Below are 18,974 nucleotides of genomic sequence, written 5' to 3'. Positions count from 1 at the left end.
CAACTTAAAAGCATGAAACTGTACAATGTGTTTTTAAAGAATGTTGTGATTATGAAACAAACATGTATGGGTCTTATGCAACAGGACATGTAGCAATGATGGCAGAATAATGATGGCATACTATCATAAGTGAGCTTGATATTTGAGTTTGGGGAGTCAGACTGATCTGTCATAATATCTAAACTGCATCATGTGATATGATTTTTACCCCAAACTAGATCATTAAAAATTAATGAAAAACATTTTCGTTGGCTACATTAAAATAACATAACATTTTATTTTTAACATTCAGGCTAAGGGATTTGATTTTTGTAACTGTAACACACACTATAAACATAGTACACCGTACTACGGCCTATACACTGCAAAAAATTTTTTTTTACTTCTAAACACAACACACTTGAATTCAAAACACAATTAAAAACGAAATGGACATTAGGTCATTAATTTATTCATTCTCTTGAGGTAAAATTACTGTAACTCCACCGAAGGCTGAACGCGTCAGGGGTTGTTCTAAAAATAACCGCTTGAGGGCGCTTAAGTGCTTCGGTTGCTATTATACAAACATCTGCGGATGTTCTGTAAGTATCAGACTTTGCGGATAATTTGTTTAATCAATGTCGATTCAAATTGTGGTAGAACATGTTGTTATATAAATTTATCGACACGCTATATAAATTTGTATGTTTTTGTTCAGTACTAGAAGGATGTTCCGGTTGGTAGATGTAGTGTTTGTCCCGCCTGTCGCGTTTAGCTCCTGTGACTTTTTGACCAATCGCGTTTCTCTCCTGTGGCTTTTTGACCAATCGCGTTCTCTCCTGTCGCTTTTTGACCAATCGCGTTTCTCTCCAGTAAGAAATTGTAAGATTATAAACTAAAGTGAGACCATAGCTGCGTCCGAAATCGCATATAGTGACAGTAGGTACGGAATTAGATTAATTACCTACTTATCGACAGTTAAAAGTAGTAACGTTACGTTCTATAGTATGAATGAATTTGTTGATACATCCCGTGACATACGTCGTCATAACAACAAGTTAGTGGTTACCTGGAATGATGTCAAACTAGCGCAATTTAACCACAAGGGACAGAAGTATAATATATGTATTTTTATTTTAATAGAGCTGCGTTACCGCTTTTGGCTCATCGAATGAACACTTCGGGATCTTGCCAGAAGTAGTAGGTCATCCGGGTACTTTTTGCCTACTGGTTTTTAAATACTATGAATTCGGACATAATACTCGCCTACTGCTTTTCGCCTACTTACTATTTAGTATGGAAGTATGCGGTTTCGCACGCAGCCCTTTCGACCAATCAGCATTCAAAAGCAAGATAAGGTCATCCTCTTATTTTTTTATGGACAACTTTTCGCGGTACATTAGCAATTCTCAGGTAAGTTTATTTTTAACGATGTTATGCCCTTACATTGACTTATAGTGATGGGAGAAACGAAGGTTTTCGAAGCTTCGAATCAATTGAACCAATTGCTTCGTAAATTGATTCAGTTTTTCGAAGCAGTTCGAAACACCACACACGCTGGCTAACCCTGCTGGTCAAAATAGTGTAAAGCAGATATGGCCAAACATTTTACACTTTTTTTTACAAAATAATAGCAAGATTTTTATTAAAATATGTTAAAAAAAATATTTAACTTAATTAAGACATAGTTAAAAGTGTATTATGTGTTTTTAGTTTTATTTAGGGCAAACAAATCATTAAAACTAACTACCCTTTTAATTATGCACATTTTTGTCATTAAATCTGTCTATAAACAATAAATAGACAAAATGGCAGCGTTATTAGTCAGAAGGATAAATGTTTTATGAACTTTTATAATAAAACTGACCCGAGTTCACCGAAACATATTAGACACCGGTCATGTGATCAACTCCCCCTAGTAGTGAACCATCGGATTTTTTTTTTTTTTTTTTGAACCATCGGATTTTCGAAACGTTTCGAAACAGTTATGACGTAATGAAGCCTCGTTTGCTAAAATCACGTGACTTGGGCCAGTTTGAAACACGCTCCGAACCACTGATTCGAAACAAAAGATTCGTAAATGTTTCGAAGCCTCATGAAGCAGTGCTTCGAAAACGACCATCACTATTGACTTATAACTTGGTACTAGTTGCTAAAGTTTGCCAAATCAAGTGTAGTCTGTTAGTAAGTTAGTTGTGATAATTTTTTTCCTAACGTTACCAGCATCAAACTGTAACCAACCTGTCAAGCTTGTTAGCACGCAAGTCAGGGATGGGCAACTGGCGGGAAATGGCCTCTTCTTCTTCTTGTGCTGTTTATTGGCGGTTGACAAGCCAACATATGGTGTATTATGGTGTATGTCTATAAAGAAGGTCCGCAGAAACCAATTAAACTATAAGTGTTCATTTTAAAACATTTGAAAAGTCAGTCTCGAAATAGCGTTACGATTATGCTAACTCAGAGATCCCTAATTTCAAAGCTTGCGTCCTCCAGAGGACGAATTTTAAGGCTGGATGTCTTATTTAAGAAAAGTAACCATAATAAAAATGAATTGTTCCTCCTACTGTAATTTCTTTCTTTCTTTGCAATTTAACGGTTAGTTTACTCAAATGAGACCGCCTCAATGACCTTAATGCACTAGACTAGACAAATTATTAAGAAGGCTTTGTTTTTTCCATTTTATTTTGTAGGTGAATTGATGGGAATGGAGTCTTTTAGAGCCAAAACACTGAGCCCAGTGTTCCAGAACCCAGAGGAGAAAGACCTGTTGATGAGCAGGACCTGTAAGATGAGGGGTTTGAGAAAGAGATCATGCAGGACATCACAGTTTAGTGCTGAATGAGGACCCCACAGCGTCTTTCCCCTTCAGTGCTGTCACAGCCATGTGACACTGAATCAGTCTCTCAGACGAGGCTCGGGTAAGGTACTTAAAGGGCTTTATTTACATTTTAAATTAATCATTTACATTATTTACATTGCTAACAAGCATTGTTCAATACTGAGGCCGCATTTTCAAAACTCTTCTTACAGGTATCTAAATGTGTATATGGGTATTTACAAATCTGATGGAAGAAGGTAAAACCGCTCTTCATTAAATAGCTCAATGTGACCTAATATATATGGTGCTTTTCCATTGCATGGTACCCCAAGGTTTGGGTCGGGTCAACTTACTTTTGTGGGCTTTTTCACTGTGTACAGTATGTATACCAGATTCTTTTTTTTTTAGTACCACCTCTGTTGGGGTTCCAGTTCTAATCGAACTGAGCTACTAAAAACGTGACGTGAAAACATTGTAGATCACTGATTGGTCTGAGAGAACCATGACGAGCGTTATGCTAAACGCAAAATGGAAAAGCTAACCAAGCCAAAGTTAAGTGAGCTGACCCGACCTGACCCGTGGGGTACCATGCAATGTAAAAGCGCCAATTGATCCATGTTTAGTGCTTTGATCTAAATATGTTTATATCAGTTATATAAGCTGTAGAGTTTGATGTGATTTACATTTGATTACTTTACTTTGTAGGTTGCCATCAAATTTGTTACCAAGGGTCCATATTTGTACAGTTACATGGGACATTTTATAGTGGTCTCAGACTCTTGGACCTCACTGTATCTCAATATAAATGTTGCATGAAATAAAATTATTTAACACCACAATTCAGATACAGAGATCGATGAGAAGAACAGCAGACAGGAGAGAAATTGATGTTAAATATAATAAAGATGATTTATTGGATATTTATGTGAAGAATACTTTTCACAATAGGTTTAAAGCACACGTTCTGGGCGTTCATCCCTTATTGATCTGTTCGCCCCAAATCCAGCCTCAAATCACTTTTTAAACTGACTACTGGTGTTATTTAATGTGGTGAATGCGGACATTTTGGCAAGTGCTGAAGAAAAGGCCCTGACTTCTTTTATACCATCATGCACAACTAATTGCAGAGAATGTGCAAAATATGACAACATGTCTCCTCTTCCCAGATCACATCCTCCTATAGACTCTCATCATCTAAGTTTGCATCTTCCACATCACGTTGCTGCTCCTCCTGTGGTAGATTGACCTTGAACTGCACCAGACAGCCAGCTGTTCAACCTCTCTTCAGTATGCAGATTCATCACCGCTCTGGATGACGCAGATGATTGTGGTGTCATATGCACACTTCGAGTTTGATGGAGGGGTGTGTTAAAATCCAGTCGTTGATGTAAAGGGAGAAGAGAAGTGGAGAACGCACACAGCTCTGAGGAGCACCAGTGCTAATGGTGCTGGAGGTAAACTTGCCCAATTTCACTTATTACAGATTATTAAGTGATTCATTGTATCTTGACAGTTACAGCCTTGCTGTAAATATTAATATAACATGTTCTTGTTGTTGTTTGTGTCTCTGATTTATATAATTTTCACTTCATTGCAGTGGGGTACTCTTACTTTACTTCAGAAAATGGGAAATCTCACCGGTTCCTAACTCCCAAGTCTGAAGGACAATTACAGGGCACGTTCCACCCAGAAAGGTCACAGCCATTTACATCCTGGCCACAACATCTGGCAAACGATACAGAGTATTGTACAGTATCCTCTCACAAACAGATTTAAAAACTGCTTTTTCATTTAAAAAAAAGGTTTTGCACTTACATTTTTAAGTATAATCAGCTTGTATACAACTTTCATTTCAACTTTAATTTTTTTAACTCTACTAGTGATGAGTTGCTTTGACTAAATAAAGTTACAGCAACGAATCACTAGTCAAAATAAAAAATCAAAGGCATATTCAAGTTGATAATACGTAAAAATGTAGTGCAAAAATGTTTTCCAGTGTACCATAAAGGGACGGTCATACTACACTTTTTGTTCCATTAATGTCCAGTCATGCGCATGTGAATGTGTCAGATCGAAAATTCAAGCTTGTGTAACTATATTTAATGTTTTGCTGTGTCTGAGTCTGGTGAACTCTGACCTGCGAATTCGTATTCGTAAGACGTGACTAGCAGAAAACCAGCACGTGACTTTACTCCCGCCCATATTCGCAGCAACGTCCGAAAAAATATTTTCATGCTCAAAGTCTAGTAGGTCCGCACCAGAGATCTTAACCACTTCTTCCAAATTGCCTTGTAGTGCAATTCTTCATTATGTAATGATGACTAATTACAACTACGCTACCCTACCTTAGCATCTGTCACTTTTAATTGCAAAATCCACCAAGGGAGGTTGCACTTTTACCCACCTTACACATAAACTGTTGATCAGCCTTCCTGACACTGGTCGGGGTTCAGACACATCTCTTCAGGCTAGCATACACATAACTGCATCCTGTAACTTTGCATTAAGTTATGAATAACTATCTTCTACCTAAAAAGCTATGAACAGCAGCTATACTAATTTTCTCTCTTTGTTTTTCTGTTTCTATGCTCATCCTAAGGGAACTACAGTACAGATTATACCAGCTCCAGTCTGGATCCCACCTCCATCACATGACCCAACACATAAGGAACGATGACACCGGCTCTTCCAAGGATTTCAGACGACACCAGCGCTGGACTATAAACTGATCTTTAATTTTTTCATTTTAAGACATTTACTGAATGTAACTCTAATGCATACATATATAAAATATAACGAATATGCATTTTATACACTATAAATTTTTGAAGGCGGAGTCCACGATGTTTGAAAAACGCTTTGGAAAAGAAGACGGGCCGACTACCAAAACACTTATAGCCAATCAGCAGTAAGGAGCGTGTCTACTAACCGACAGCCTTGCCGGGTTGCGTATGTGTGGGGCGGGTCTATCAACAGAAGGTGAAGATTCTATTGGGGTAGGGGCGTGTTTGTTTAGGTGATTTCAAATATCAACATTGGCTTTCAAACATCGTGGACTCCGCCTTTAAAACATGTAACAATAAATCCCATCTGAATTTGAGGTTTAGATCACATTTATATGATTTCTATGTTTTACATCTTCAGCTGTTGTTTAATTTAGATTTAATAATTGGTACTTTAGTTAACTACTGAATTACATCAATGGAATACGCAACAATGAATAATATGAGTATTATATTTATATTAACAAGTAATGTAATGTATGCATATTAACGTCAGGACATTACTGTCACATTCATTTTTTTTTTTTTAGGTATTTTGTCTTGTCTGGTTTAAATCTTCAAATACAGCCTCTCTTTACCGGACATGTCCTCTTTTTGGACCTTAATGGGATAGTTCAACCAAAAATGAAAGTTCTGTCATCATTTTTACATCCTCATGTTGTTCTAAACCTGTATGATTGTTTTTGTTCAACACAAAAGAAGATATTTTGATAAATGATTGTAAGCACACAGCTGATTGTAAACATTGACTTCAATTGTAGGAAAAACAAATACGATGTAATTCAATGGGTACCATCAACTGTGTGCTTACTATCATTTATCAAAATATCATCTTCATTATTTATTACAAAACTTCCATGATTGTTTCCCTACTATGGGTGTCAATGGTTACAATCAGCTGTGTGCTTACCAGTTTAACACTTTTAGCAAGCATGCTGAAAGGGGAACTAAAAGCAGCTAGTGAAATATACTGTGTGTGCGTGCGTGCATGTGTGTGTGATTTAAACCCATTAAAGTGGCTGGAAGTAAAGCTGATGGTCTAAAGGTCTGTGCTTCACAATGTATGAATGAGAGTCACAAAGTAATGTTATGTATCCCCACTTTTTTATTTTAAGTAGGTGACGTTAATATTTCGTTCACTCCAAAATGGGTCATTATTGTGCTTATAATATTGTCATATTGCAGCTGGACTTCATATGGATTTGAAAATATTATGAAATTAACATTATTAAATAATAAATATTAATAAATTAATATCTAGAAATATGTATAAGTGCCATGCCATCTAATAAAGAAGTGGTAATAGTCTTTATACATGTGTATACCTTGCACTACACTGCTTATATGTCATAAATATCTTTATTTTAGGTAACAGTTTCTCAGGGATGAATGTATAAAACAGTTTAGCAGAGGGAGAAATCTATAGACAGTTTCAGAAGTAACAATATAAACAAATGACTTTAGTGGGACAAACGTAACTTACGATAAAATTCGGCAAACAATCAATAACAACAGAGTCATTTGAGAATTGTTTATTTCTGATAACAAGCAAAATAAACAACAACTGGATGCCTTAATTGAAATCATGGCTAAAGGGTATTAAAAAACACACTAAATTTACGTTAGGTGTAAAATGTGTACTATGTTAACTACAGATCGGCTGTTAAACCTCCCTTTACATAGCAGTAATCCGTGATCGTCTTCTCCCCTCGTCTTTAGGAAACGAAAATATTTGATATTTTTGCCGAGTTATCGGTTACAGAGTTCAGTTTAGCCAGTAAACAAAGAAAGACGAGTTAAGTTCCGCACAAACGCGTAACCGTGACAACGGGGGTGGAGTCATATCTAGGGGAAATCCCCAGAGCGAATGGAACGTCTGACGTCACAATCAGACCCTATAAAAGGCCGCGCTCTGTGAGAGAACCTTCAGTTCAGTGATTCTCAGAGCGAAAGCAAGTCGAGCACTGACAACTCTCTCTCTCTTACGGACTTTACAGTCAGTAATTCTTACACTTTCACGTCTATTTAAATTGACTAATGTACAACACTGTCGTGAAATAGAGTGAATTAGACAATTACATCATGTCTAAATGCAAAGATGTGCTGAAGACCTGCAGCGGTGCACGTGATGCTCGGCGGAGGCTAAGCATCTGTGCACCTGCAGCTGGTCGAGTAAGCTTTGCGGTTCCGGAAGATGAGTGCAGCCCAGCAGGTATGTCAAACAGCACACGATAAGCAAATATTGAACTCGATAACCTTTCATCACTATTTATGTGACTGGAAAAAACCGCCAGCGTCTGAGAACAAGCGGTGTAAACCGGCTGCAGGCGGTTTTCCCTCACACATTTAAATGATCAAACTTTTATGTATTGCACAGACAACCGCATAAATACTACAATAAATAAAGTTTTCGCCATTATGAGAACATATAAATAATCCATCAGTGTTCGCAACACCTCTCTTGTCTATTTGTGCTGGTAAATGTCATGATTTAAAGTGACAACGTTGTTTTTGTTCTGTTAAATGGTTTGCACCCTTAAACGACCCAACAACTATTAGCACAGATTATGAACGCTTTACCAACTTGTTTTTAACACGTATTCTGACGGATATATAGTGTTATAAGCGTACATTAAATAAATTACTACACCAGGCATTGGCTGCTCGGTAGTACGAAAGCCGAGAGAGGACATGCACTATTGTTATTTTTGCTTGCTTGTTTTTTTTCGTTATCACGACTTAATTTCTCGTGATCTCGAGATAACAAAGTTGTTTTCTCGTTATCCTGACATGATAATTCAAATGTCATAATGTAATTTCCTGTCCATAATATTAGTGAATTTTGAAGTGGACTGCTAATGCATATGAGTTGGGGTCTTTGCCGTCACACAGCTAATGTGTAGCCGATAGACTTAATAAATAAATAAAGTTGGACGGTTCATGTTTGTGAATTAAGGGACCATCTCTACATTAATACTGTACACGTTTCTATCTTCAATAGTATTTAACAGTTTATTTAAATACATATTAAAAGTCTTAAAAGTGTGCATTATAGCTGACAACCACATAAACACGTTGGTTTTGTGACTGTTTATTGACTTTAAGTCATTACATTTAAATGCTGTTAAAAGTAGAAACGTATATATTAAGTACAGTGTTTCCCTTAAGTTTACAGCTTTGGGGGGGGGGGGTGGTTGGGTATGTATATACAGGGGTTAAATTGTGATTTTTTTGTTGGAGCTCTGTGTGGAGGGGTACTTCAAGGGGTAACATGTTTAATACTGATGACAGCAAAGCCACTGGTGTGTTTCAATGACATTCTGGACTTCTGATAGGATTTGAAAAGTTTCAGCTTTAAAGCTGTGCCAGAGGTTGACCCAAAATATTTTAAAAAGAGCATCTGAACTTTAAATGATGCAAGTCTATGAGTTTGACACCCTATATCCATTTGTTGCACATGTCATTATGCACAATTGAGTTATATCCAGTGCTATCCAGTTAACAATGTTATTAGATGAGTGACATACATACTTTAGTCTTCTATTAAGTTTTCTAAGTTTTCTCAACGTGGGCACCATTCTTACCTCATTCTCTCTCTCTCTCTCTCTCTCTCTCTCTTTCTCTCTCTCTCTCACACACACACACACACACACACACCTCTACAATTGCATATTATCCTGCGTGCGCGTTCTTGAAGCTGCTCTGTTTTTTTTCCGCTTGAGCTGCAAATATTTACAACTTGCGCGAAAAGACTTGTTTAAAGAGGAAGGCGCATGTTTTCGCGGCAATTGCGCCGCCAAAATCGCGTCATTTGCAAATTCAGAAATATGACAGCATACATTGTTACTGTTACACAGAGCTACTACAAAACACGTGCGCGGCGCAGGCATATAGAGAGTGAGAGAATGCAGGTTTACGCAAAAAAGAAAGTATAAGGAGTAATGGACTTTGAAAACACCGTCATCTTTTCAGTTATGTGAGAGAGAGGCATGCGCCGCAAACAACATGACAGAGAGCACGCGCAGTACTAAATTAAGCCGAACAGTAAAATATAAATGTGCGCACTCCATTGGATAATTGTAAATGCGCAAACACATGCTGAAAATACATGCCATTGTGGAATAAGATAAATATCATATTACTTGAGGGTTATAGTTTGTTTAATAAAATAACAAATTGTTCTCTGGCGCTATAAAGAAAATCAAATCTAATTTACTTGACCTTCAAGGGGGGGCGGGTCGAGCCGTTAGGAGGGCGGGGCGCCCCCTTATATAATGGTAGGGGAAACACTGATGTAACTTAAGACGGTCCCTAAATTCACCACTGTAAAATTGTAAATATTGACAAATCTATTTCAGCTTGAGCGAATCTCTGAAGTAAAATCTGTTTGTTCATCCATGCTAATTTAGCAAAATATGCCTTTGCGGTTTACAAACAAAACAACAAAACAATAATAGTGCATGGCCTCTCTCGGCTGTACCATATCGTGGGTCAACAGCGCCGCCATATTAGTAGTGGTGGCAACTTCTTCATTAATCTCAAAGCAACTGGAGGTAAAAAATGCCTCGGTCATGTGCAGTTTGAGGTGTACAGACAGTCACACACCTAAAAAATAAGTCTCAGGGAATTACCTTTTACAAGGTAGTTGTTTCTTGTTGTGTCATTTAACATTGTTTTGAAAGCGAGATGGCAACTGGAGGCAGAATATTAATAGCTAGCAATATCGCTATTTAGCTATGAATGTTTACCTTTTTTTAATAAAATTGTAACATTTATTAAAGTTATTATAAATTGTCTGTCTTACTAAAGTTCGCTGGTAAGCTAAGTTTTAGTGACAGTTTCCTAAAGAGAAACACTTGATGATGAGGCATTGAGAGGTGGGTTATAAGATCCCTCAAATAATCCTTGTGTTGTAAATAATGTTTGATATAATTTTAGTGCTATAAAAACAAATGCAGTCTGTCACTCTTTGATTTGGATTTGCTTAAAGAACAAGAAAACGAAATAGTTGGGCTTAGCAATACAAAAATCGATGGGACGTATTTATTCATTTCATGTACATTAAGCTATATAAGATAAGTGATGTAATTATGATGTAATTGTGGTATTATCGTATGTGTAAAACTATAACATTCTTATAACAAAACCAGGGAAAAATTAATATCAAGCAAATATTGAACCTAAAACCGACTTTACAGCAGTATTATACCGGTACTCCCACACAGGTCAAAAATCATTAAAATCAGTTGAGAAATGTAAACAATATTGTGTTTTATATCTAAATAAGTCGCAGCTTCCCTATTTACTCGCATTTGTTTGCAGACTAATATAGCGACGTCGCTGACCAATTGCAGCAGCTGACCAAAGCGGCCAATAAGCAGTGTAGTTATTTCTTATATGTCTATGGTTATAAGTACTAATTTTTTAGTTGCCTGCAGCCTCGCACTCTTCTTGCTTCACGTGCAATAAAAACTCATAGCAGGAGTGTCATTTTATAGAATTGTATTTATACAATACAAAACAGTTCACAATGACATTTTAAAGCATTTTATAATGTGTTTTTATGCCGTTCTGTCCAGCTGTTAGACAGAATACAATCTTGTCTGCATCAGCTCGTGGGCCCGTGACCGGCAGAGGTGCACATGATGGTCAACGGAGGTTGACCATCTCTACACCTGCAGCGGGTCACGTGAGGTGCACCCTTCCTGGGACTATTGACGAGGAGTGGAGCCCAGAAGGTCAGTTATTCACTCACATTGTAATAAAATTTTAAATATGTAAAAATGAAACAAAGATAAACACATGCTTATATGTATGTATATGTGTGTGCACATACTGTATGTATACACATATGTTATAATACATTTTTTGTTGTTGTTATTATTATTATTATTATTAGTATTACAATGTTTGTCAAAATACCACAATAACAATACAGTAAAATATGTTTGATTTAGAGGAGATTATAATGTTTTTTATGTCCGGTCTGTTTAGTTGATAGACAGAGTAACATCTTGTCTATGTCAACTCATGGGGGCGTGACTGGCAGCGGTGCACGTGATGTTCGGCGGAAGTCAAACGTCTCTACACCTGCAGCGCATCACGTAAGGTTTGCCCTTCCTGGGGCTGTTGAGGAGGATGAGGAGTGGTGCCCAGCAGGTCAGTCACACCATCATAATGACTTCTGAATTATGTAAAATATATATTATACGTAACACTCATTCTATACATTTTTCATATTTTACAATAAGAATAAACTCATTAACAGTGTGGAATAACGCAATGCAACAAAAACATATTTAAATTATTTCTATAATATGTTTTATAATGTTTGTCACAATACCACAGTAACTATACAGTAAAATGAGTTAGAATTTACAGATGTTTATACTGTGTTCTTCATGTTTGGTTTGTCCAGCTATTAGACAGAATACAATTCTGTCTGAGTCAGCTCGTGGGCTAGTGACCAGCGGCGGTGCACGTGATGTTCAGCGGAGGTTGAACATCTATACACCTGCAGCTGGTCAGGAGAACATCGCCCCTCCAGGGGCCGATGAGAAGAGAGTAGCAGGTCAGTCAGTCACAATTATTATGACACCTTAAATATAATTCATATAAGTGGAGTAAATAATTTGAGAATTTTTGTATCTGCAGGAACTATACCTTTAAAAGATAATTTAAGTATATACTTCAGTTTTAAGTTCATGTACTGTGAGTTGTAGTGACATTTGGAGTTTTTTTTGAGAAATGTCAGCCACTTTAAAGTGGTAGTGAAAAATATAATTTACCAACTTAGTCATAATGAATGAAGTAGCTTAAGTACATTTGGAAGCCGAGATTATAACAAAAATCCCAGGAATGTAAACTTGTCCCCTTTTGGTAAAATTCACAAGTTTTGGCTCCAAAATATGCAATTACCTTTGTGGCAATAAAAATGTATGCAAACGTTTAAGAAATAAACAAAGATATAGAATAAGAACTAAAGGAAACACTTAAAATTAAACTAAAAAACTCAAAAGGCAAAAATTGTACGTTTACTGACAGTTTTTGATTACACTGTCAGGTTTCAATTAAGATTTGAATTGACAGCTCTTTGATCAGGAAGGATTTTGGAGAGCAATCTGAATGCAGTTACTGTGTCTCTATAGTTTTAACATTTGTACTTTGTGGTGTAAATTACTTAGTATTTAAGCAGGGTTACCAACATTTACACACATGGCGTGGGACGTACAGGCACCTCACTTGTGTAAATGAAGGCATGGGTGCCCAAATGACCATGTAAACATTTCTGATTTTCAGCAGTTCAAACGCACTTTTTAAAGGAACACGTCGACTTTTTGGGACTTTAGCGTATATACTGTATTTCCCAAAGTTAGATAAGTCCATGCATACCCTTTTCATCTCCATGCTTCCCGTAACTCTGTCTGACGCACCCACTGCTAGCCTAGCTTAGCACAAAGACTGGAAGAAAATGGCTCCAGCTAGCATACTGCTTCCAATAAGTGATAAAATAACACCAACATTTTCCTATTTATATGTTGTGATTTGTATAGTCACAGTGTGTACAAATAACAAGGTCATATGAGACACAGCCATCTTTTAGACCGTATACATACTGGTAACTTTAGTCTCAGAAGGCGAAGCACTGCTACTTGGGCATGACCAAACTTTTCGTGGACCCCATTGACTTCCATAGTATAAAAAAAGAATACTATGGAAGTGAATGAGGTCCACGAACAGTTCGGTTACAAACATTTCTCAAAATATCTCCCTTTGTGCTCATCAGAACAAAGAAATTTATACAGGTAACAACAAAACTGTATGAGAAGCTGTGTTTCTAAATATGAATGACCAATGCTTCAACCGTGTCTTCCTCTCTGTGGAAAAAAAGCAGATTTAAATATTATATATATTAAATAAATATTTAAAGGGGGTATATCATGAAAATCTGACTTTTTCGATGTTTAAGTGGTTTAATCCCCAGGGCTTCCATCAACCTAGAAAATGTGAAAATTGCCTGAAAAGTGGCAATTTTAACATGGTATAATAAATTATCTATATGGTATTTTTTGAGTGGCAGCAAAGTCAGCCAATCAGTAATGACATTGTTAAGCCAGTAGGGGGAGCCAAATAGGTGCAAAACCACTTGTTTAAAATCGCCCACCCTAATAGAGCTATCTGAGAGAGGTTTTTAGGAAGCTTTTAAGGCATTACAGACCCAAACAAAAAAAAATTGTCTACATGTCACATCACAGAATAAGGATAAATACCCCGTTCAATCATTCTATGTCACCTTTAAGCTAAAACTTCACATGTGTACTCTGGAGACACCAAAGATTTAGTTTACATCTTAAAAAAGTATTGTGAAATGTCCCCTTTAAATATCCAGTTTGAATCTGATAGCATTACGTCACTGTAAATTCAGAAATCCCACATATGGGACTGTAGTCTCTGAGGGATGTTGATTTGAATCTCACATATGGCACTGTACATGTCAAGCAGTTAAAGGAATAGTCTACTCATTTTCAATATTAAAATATGTTATTACCTTAACTAAGAATTGTTGATACATCCCTCTATCATCTTAGTGCATGCACGTAAGCGCTGGAGCGCTGCGACACTTCGATAGCATTTAGCTTAGCCCCATTCATTCAATAGTACCAATCAGAGATAAAGTTAGAAGTGACCAAACACATCAACGTTTTTCCTATTTAAGACGAGTAGTTATACGAGCAAGTTTGGTTGTACAAAATAAAACGTAGCGCTTTTCTAAGCGGATTTAAAAGAGGAACTATATTTTATGGCGTAATAGCACTTTTGGGAGTACTTCGACTCGCCTGAAAAGTCAGCTTCCCTTCTCCCTCTCATAATGGGAGAGGGGGAGGGTGTTACTGTGCCGAGTCGAAGTACTCCCAAAAGTGCTATTATCTCTGATTGGTACCATTGAATGAATGGGGCTAAGCTAAATGCTATCGAAGTGTCGCAGCGCGCTCCACCGCTTACGTGCACGCACTAAGATGATAGAGGGATGTATCAACTCTTCTTAGTTAAGGTAATAACATAGTTTAATATTGAAAATGAGTAGACTATTCCTTTAAGAGATTAATTAATTAATTCTGGTGGTAACGTCTTTTTATTTGTCTTTTAGAAAAGCAAAAAACACAACAGAATAAAAAGGGCATCTGTGCTTACATCTGTAGAAAATGGCGGGATGTTAAGCGTTTTTTCTGTATCTGCGAAAATGAGGATGAACTGGAGCCAACTGATCTAGCGGATCCTCAGCAAGGTCCATCTGACCTGCCATCAAGTGCCCGTAAAGATGACTGGCAGAATCCCTCAGGACTCAAGCCAGTGGGCTGTCACAAACCAGGCTGTTGCCCACCTGGTTTAAATACCTTGAAGAAAACCAAACTTCAAGAAGAGCCTGATCATAACCAAGGTCTATTCGACCCGGCGGAGCTTCGTGCTCAACCTGATCAGGCTTTTTGTAAGCCAGGCCCTTTCGGCCTGCACGGAGCCCGTGAGCAAGATAGTCCCTTCGGACTTGAGCGAGCGCGCCATGAAGAACCAGCCTATTGCCTGGCTGGTTCATATACCTTGGAAAAAAAAGAAATCCAAGAAGAGACTGATCATAACCAAGGTCTATTCGACCCGGCGGAGCTTCGTGCTCAACCTGATCAGCCTTTTTGTAAGCCAGGCCCTTTCGGCCTGCACGGAGCCCGTGAGCAAGATAGTCCCTTCGGACTTGAGCGAGCGCGCCATGAAGAACCAGACTATTGCCAGTCTGGTTCATTTACCTTGAAGAAAACAGAAATCCAAGACGAGACTAAACACGGTCCATTCGACCCGGAGCTACGTGGTCAGACTGATAGTCAGCCAGGTCCTTCTGCCCTGCAGTCATGGACCCTTGAAAATTATTGGGATTTTACTCCCATAAGAACTAATCCAGCAGGCTGTCACAAACCAGGCTGTTGCCCACCTGGTTCATCAAAATCAAAGCAAACCGCAGCTGATCCTGAACCTGGTTCATCTAACCAGGTGCCAAGTGCTCACAGTGATCAAGCTGACCCTCAGCCAGGTCCATCCAGCCTGCAGTCAAGTGGTCATAAAGATGAACAGCCTGCTAGTGAGTTTACTGTTATTATGTTCTTGTTCACTCTATTCGGCTTTAATTGTCAGCTTTATTTTTTCTCTTGTCAACTGCCCTTCTCCTAATTGTTTTAAACCTGTGCCCAGTGACTGTAATAAGTGTATTTATACGCCAGATGTTTATGTAATACCTTCCCCTTGTATTCAATATATAATGTGTTATTCTGAAGGACTCTTGATTCAACTTTTCCTTTCATCTTGTCCTGATTTCTGGTTTAAAGAAATATATATAAATGGTTGTCCTGCTGTTTCACTTGTACTTAATACCAAACATTCATCTTGTTAATGATGCTAGTAGCTGATTAGCATTTGATGTACTGAACAACTCTCATTACATGAATATTTATTGTCTGTTTTATTATAAGCAGCGCTGCTATTAGAGACAAAAATGACTTATGTTCATTTTGTATTGATTATTTTTCAGGGTCATTTAAAATGCTTTATGAAGTAAAGCAGCAGATAGGACAAGGTGGCTTTGGTGCAGTTTATGAGGCGACTCGAAAATCCGATGGCAGAAAGGTAAAACCGCTCTTCATCAAACAGCCAAATGTGACCTAACATTTAGATCCATGTTCAGTGTTTTGATCTAAATATGTTTATATCAGTTATAGTTTGATGTGACTTACAAATGATTACTTTCCCTTGTAGGTCGCCATCAAATTTATTGAGAAATCGTGGCTCTTTGACGATTTCATTGAAATGGTAAGTTTGCAAGATTTTTAAAATATATAAAATGTTATATACTGTGGGGTCCAAAAATGCAAGAATATAAAAAGGCAATCTGGGATTTTCAAACAATATTCTATTATATTTTATTTTTAGGGTACTGTTCAAATACTTAAAAGTTCATGACACTTTTTAAGAAAAAATAAATTCATAAAGACCCAACTGTATCTTAGTAAAAGTGTTGCATGGAAATTGAACATCTCAGCTTTTTCAGCTAACCTCTTTTAATGCTTTTGTTTCAGCCTGGATATGCCAAGGCTCTTCATGCAGAAGTGGCTTTTAATCTAATGCTGCTCAAACCGGAGAAAAGCCCCTACATTGTGGAAATGTTGGACTGGTTTGAAGAGGAACATCAGTACATCCTAGTTTTGGAATTTCCATATCCCTGCATGGATCTCCTTGAATTTATCAAGAGAAATGGAGGTCGTCTGTCAGAAGTCCAGGCACGACATTTAATGCGCCAAGCAGTGCTCGCCTCTATACACTGCATTGACAGTGGTGTCTATCACAGAGATTTCAAGATCACCAACATCCTGGTCAAAACCGACTCGATGGATCTGAAATTAATAGACTTTGGAATCTGCGAACTTGTGGAAAGTTTTGGGACAAGTTATCACAGTGGTGAGTTGACTTTCTGTATTGTTTCCCTAACAGCACACTAATGCAATTTACAGGGATGGATTAGATGCAGTTTTACTCTGATGACTTTGACTAATGAAAAATTTTGTCACCTGTTATTTATGTTACAGGGCGACGCTTCGTTGTTGGAGAGATGATCACTGAGTTGGGTTTTTTACTGCACACAATGTTGCATGGACCAAGTCTGCTTGGAGGCGGAAACACTCCTAGCACTGTTGTGATATCCAAAGGTAAGAGAACGCCACTAACAAAAAATGTATTGTTATTCTTATCTAATGCAATGTCCTAAATTTAAAGCGAAATGTATAATCAATGCTCTTCTATACACTTGCGAATGCAGAGTGTGGAGACTTGATAGATTGGTGCCAGAACCATGATCGAGACAGACGACCAACATTCGAAGAACTCTTAAAACATAAATGGTTTAAAAGTTATGAAGGTCAGGAGCAGATCATCTTATTCAGAAATATTATACATTAGGTCATCAAAGACAGACCCTTTCATAGGAAAGAAAACTGAAGTAAAATGCTAAATACAAAGTTCTTTACATTTCTTGATTTAGCAGATCCACAAATTGACTCCAGCGATTGAGAACAGAGACAGAAGTCATTCATCAAAGTGTAGAAGTCAAAGAAGCAAACGAAAATACAGAGAAAAATACAACAGAATTAATAAATTTATTTATTATCAAAGCACAGAGTCGTTGTGTAACAGAGAGTGCATTTATAAACCAAAAGATAAAGTGAGAGGTAGGAAAGAAGTAGAATTTTTGTCCTATCTGCATGCTTTTATGCATTGCACTGTTGATAGTTTATTGGCTGATTAGTGCAGGTGTTTTTAAAAAAGTGTTTTGTAAGTATAGTAGTTAGTTACAATCAGTAGAATTCACAAATAAATTAAAGTTGAAAATATTCTTTAAAAAAATGCTTACAGTACTGTAATGTGTATGGCCAAATTGTATGTAACACCCACTGTTATTATCTAACACACATTACAGTACTACTGTTTATTATTATAAAATTAGTGTAACTCTATAACTTGGTTATTATTAGGAAGTAGGAGCCAATCCTTGTTGCTAAAGCAAAATGTGATTGGTTGAATCTAGAACGTGTCTCATTGGTCAATGCAATGCAGAAGCTATGCCAATTAGCTGTAATAGACCCTGGGTGGAGTTCACTTATTTGTGGATTTGTGAGCACGTCTTGACGTTACAAGTGTTTCATAATCTATTTTGTAATATGCAACAACTTAGAAAAAAATGTGAATTATAGTCATGTAAGACATGCCACAGTCACACAATACTTTTTGTTCCAATGACATGCAAATCAGCACATCATTCATTGGCATGAATTCATCGAAATGGCCCATAAGTAGATCTGTAACACTCCTCAGCTTTTTCCTGTGTAAGCCTCTTTTTGAAGTGAGGGAGAAGGGGGTCTCGCATGTAGCATGTGCCAGCACTGCCGCCAAACAACTACAAATAAAGAGCACTCGGCAGAGTCGGCACTAAGAATTCTCCGATGCCTATACGTCAGGTGACTCGGGTCTTGACAGATTACGTAAAAATGATTTGATCGTAAAAAGTGGAATCGAAAGTATAATTTTATCCAATTGCTTTCTTATGGATCGGATTCCAGAATTGTAATCGAAATTTGATTTTCAACCTTACCCATAAGTACACGTGTTTTGTGATGAGGCTGCAGAAATAGATCTTCAAAAGATTCATGAAGTTAAACTCATCCCAAGAAAGAGAAAAAAAAATACAGATTCTTTTAGATGGTTAGCAGAATTAACTACCTGCACCAGATCTTAAGTGTGAAAATATACTCTCACGTGTGAAGATCTCTAACTGTGGTGTTCAAGATCATTTTCAACTCAAT

At 37.3% G+C, this 18,974-nt stretch overlaps 1 protein-coding gene and 1 long non-coding RNA gene across 11 annotated transcripts in view; both read left to right on the top strand.

Annotated features, from left to right (window-relative positions):
- The first annotated feature begins 473 nt into the window (after positions 1-473).
- Positions 474-6,588, top strand: LOC129453414 (uncharacterized). Of its 4 annotated transcripts, none has more exons than XR_012365890.1 (5): positions 482-1,392; positions 2,670-2,897; positions 3,010-3,054; positions 3,964-4,251; positions 4,395-6,587. It is a non-coding gene; the product is annotated as an uncharacterized lncRNA (long non-coding RNA). The 4 variants fall into 4 exon arrangements; XR_012365892.1 differs by having other exon boundaries at positions 484-1,392; positions 4,093-4,251; XR_012365889.1 differs by having other exon boundaries at positions 474-1,392; positions 3,010-4,251; positions 4,395-6,588.
- An 825-nt stretch (positions 6,589-7,413) lies between these two features.
- klc4 (kinesin light chain 4) overlaps positions 7,414-18,974 on the top strand; it is a 50,579-nt gene continuing 39,018 nt past the window's right edge. For 5 of the 7 annotated variants that reach the window (XR_012366129.1, XR_012366126.1, XR_012366127.1 and 2 more), the window contains exons 1-10: positions 7,414-7,792; positions 11,160-11,318; positions 11,575-11,739; positions 11,999-12,151; positions 14,729-15,706; positions 16,154-16,248; positions 16,378-16,431; positions 16,698-17,076; positions 17,205-17,324; positions 17,435-17,533. Coding sequence is in view for 2 of the 7 variants with exons in the window: in XM_073862419.1 (XP_073718520.1) it covers positions 7,663-7,792; positions 11,160-11,318; positions 11,575-11,739; positions 11,999-12,151; positions 14,729-15,706; positions 16,154-16,248; positions 16,378-16,431; positions 16,698-17,076; positions 17,205-17,324; positions 17,435-17,533; positions 17,657-17,685 (2,361 nt within the window). In the remaining 5 variants the exon portion in view is untranslated. Of the gene's footprint in view, positions 7,793-11,159; positions 11,319-11,574; positions 11,740-11,998; positions 12,152-14,728; positions 15,707-16,153; positions 16,249-16,377; positions 16,432-16,697; positions 17,077-17,204; positions 17,325-17,434; positions 17,534-17,656; positions 17,787-18,974 lie in introns of those variants that run through there. The other 2 variants (XM_073862420.1, XM_073862419.1) reach the window with 2 other exon arrangements.

Source organism: Misgurnus anguillicaudatus, chromosome 23 (genome assembly GCF_027580225.2).
Source record: "Misgurnus anguillicaudatus chromosome 23, ASM2758022v2, whole genome shotgun sequence".
Lineage (NCBI taxonomy): Eukaryota > Metazoa > Chordata > Actinopteri > Cypriniformes > Cobitidae > Misgurnus > Misgurnus anguillicaudatus.
This window is presented reverse-complemented; position numbering and strand designations above follow the sequence as displayed.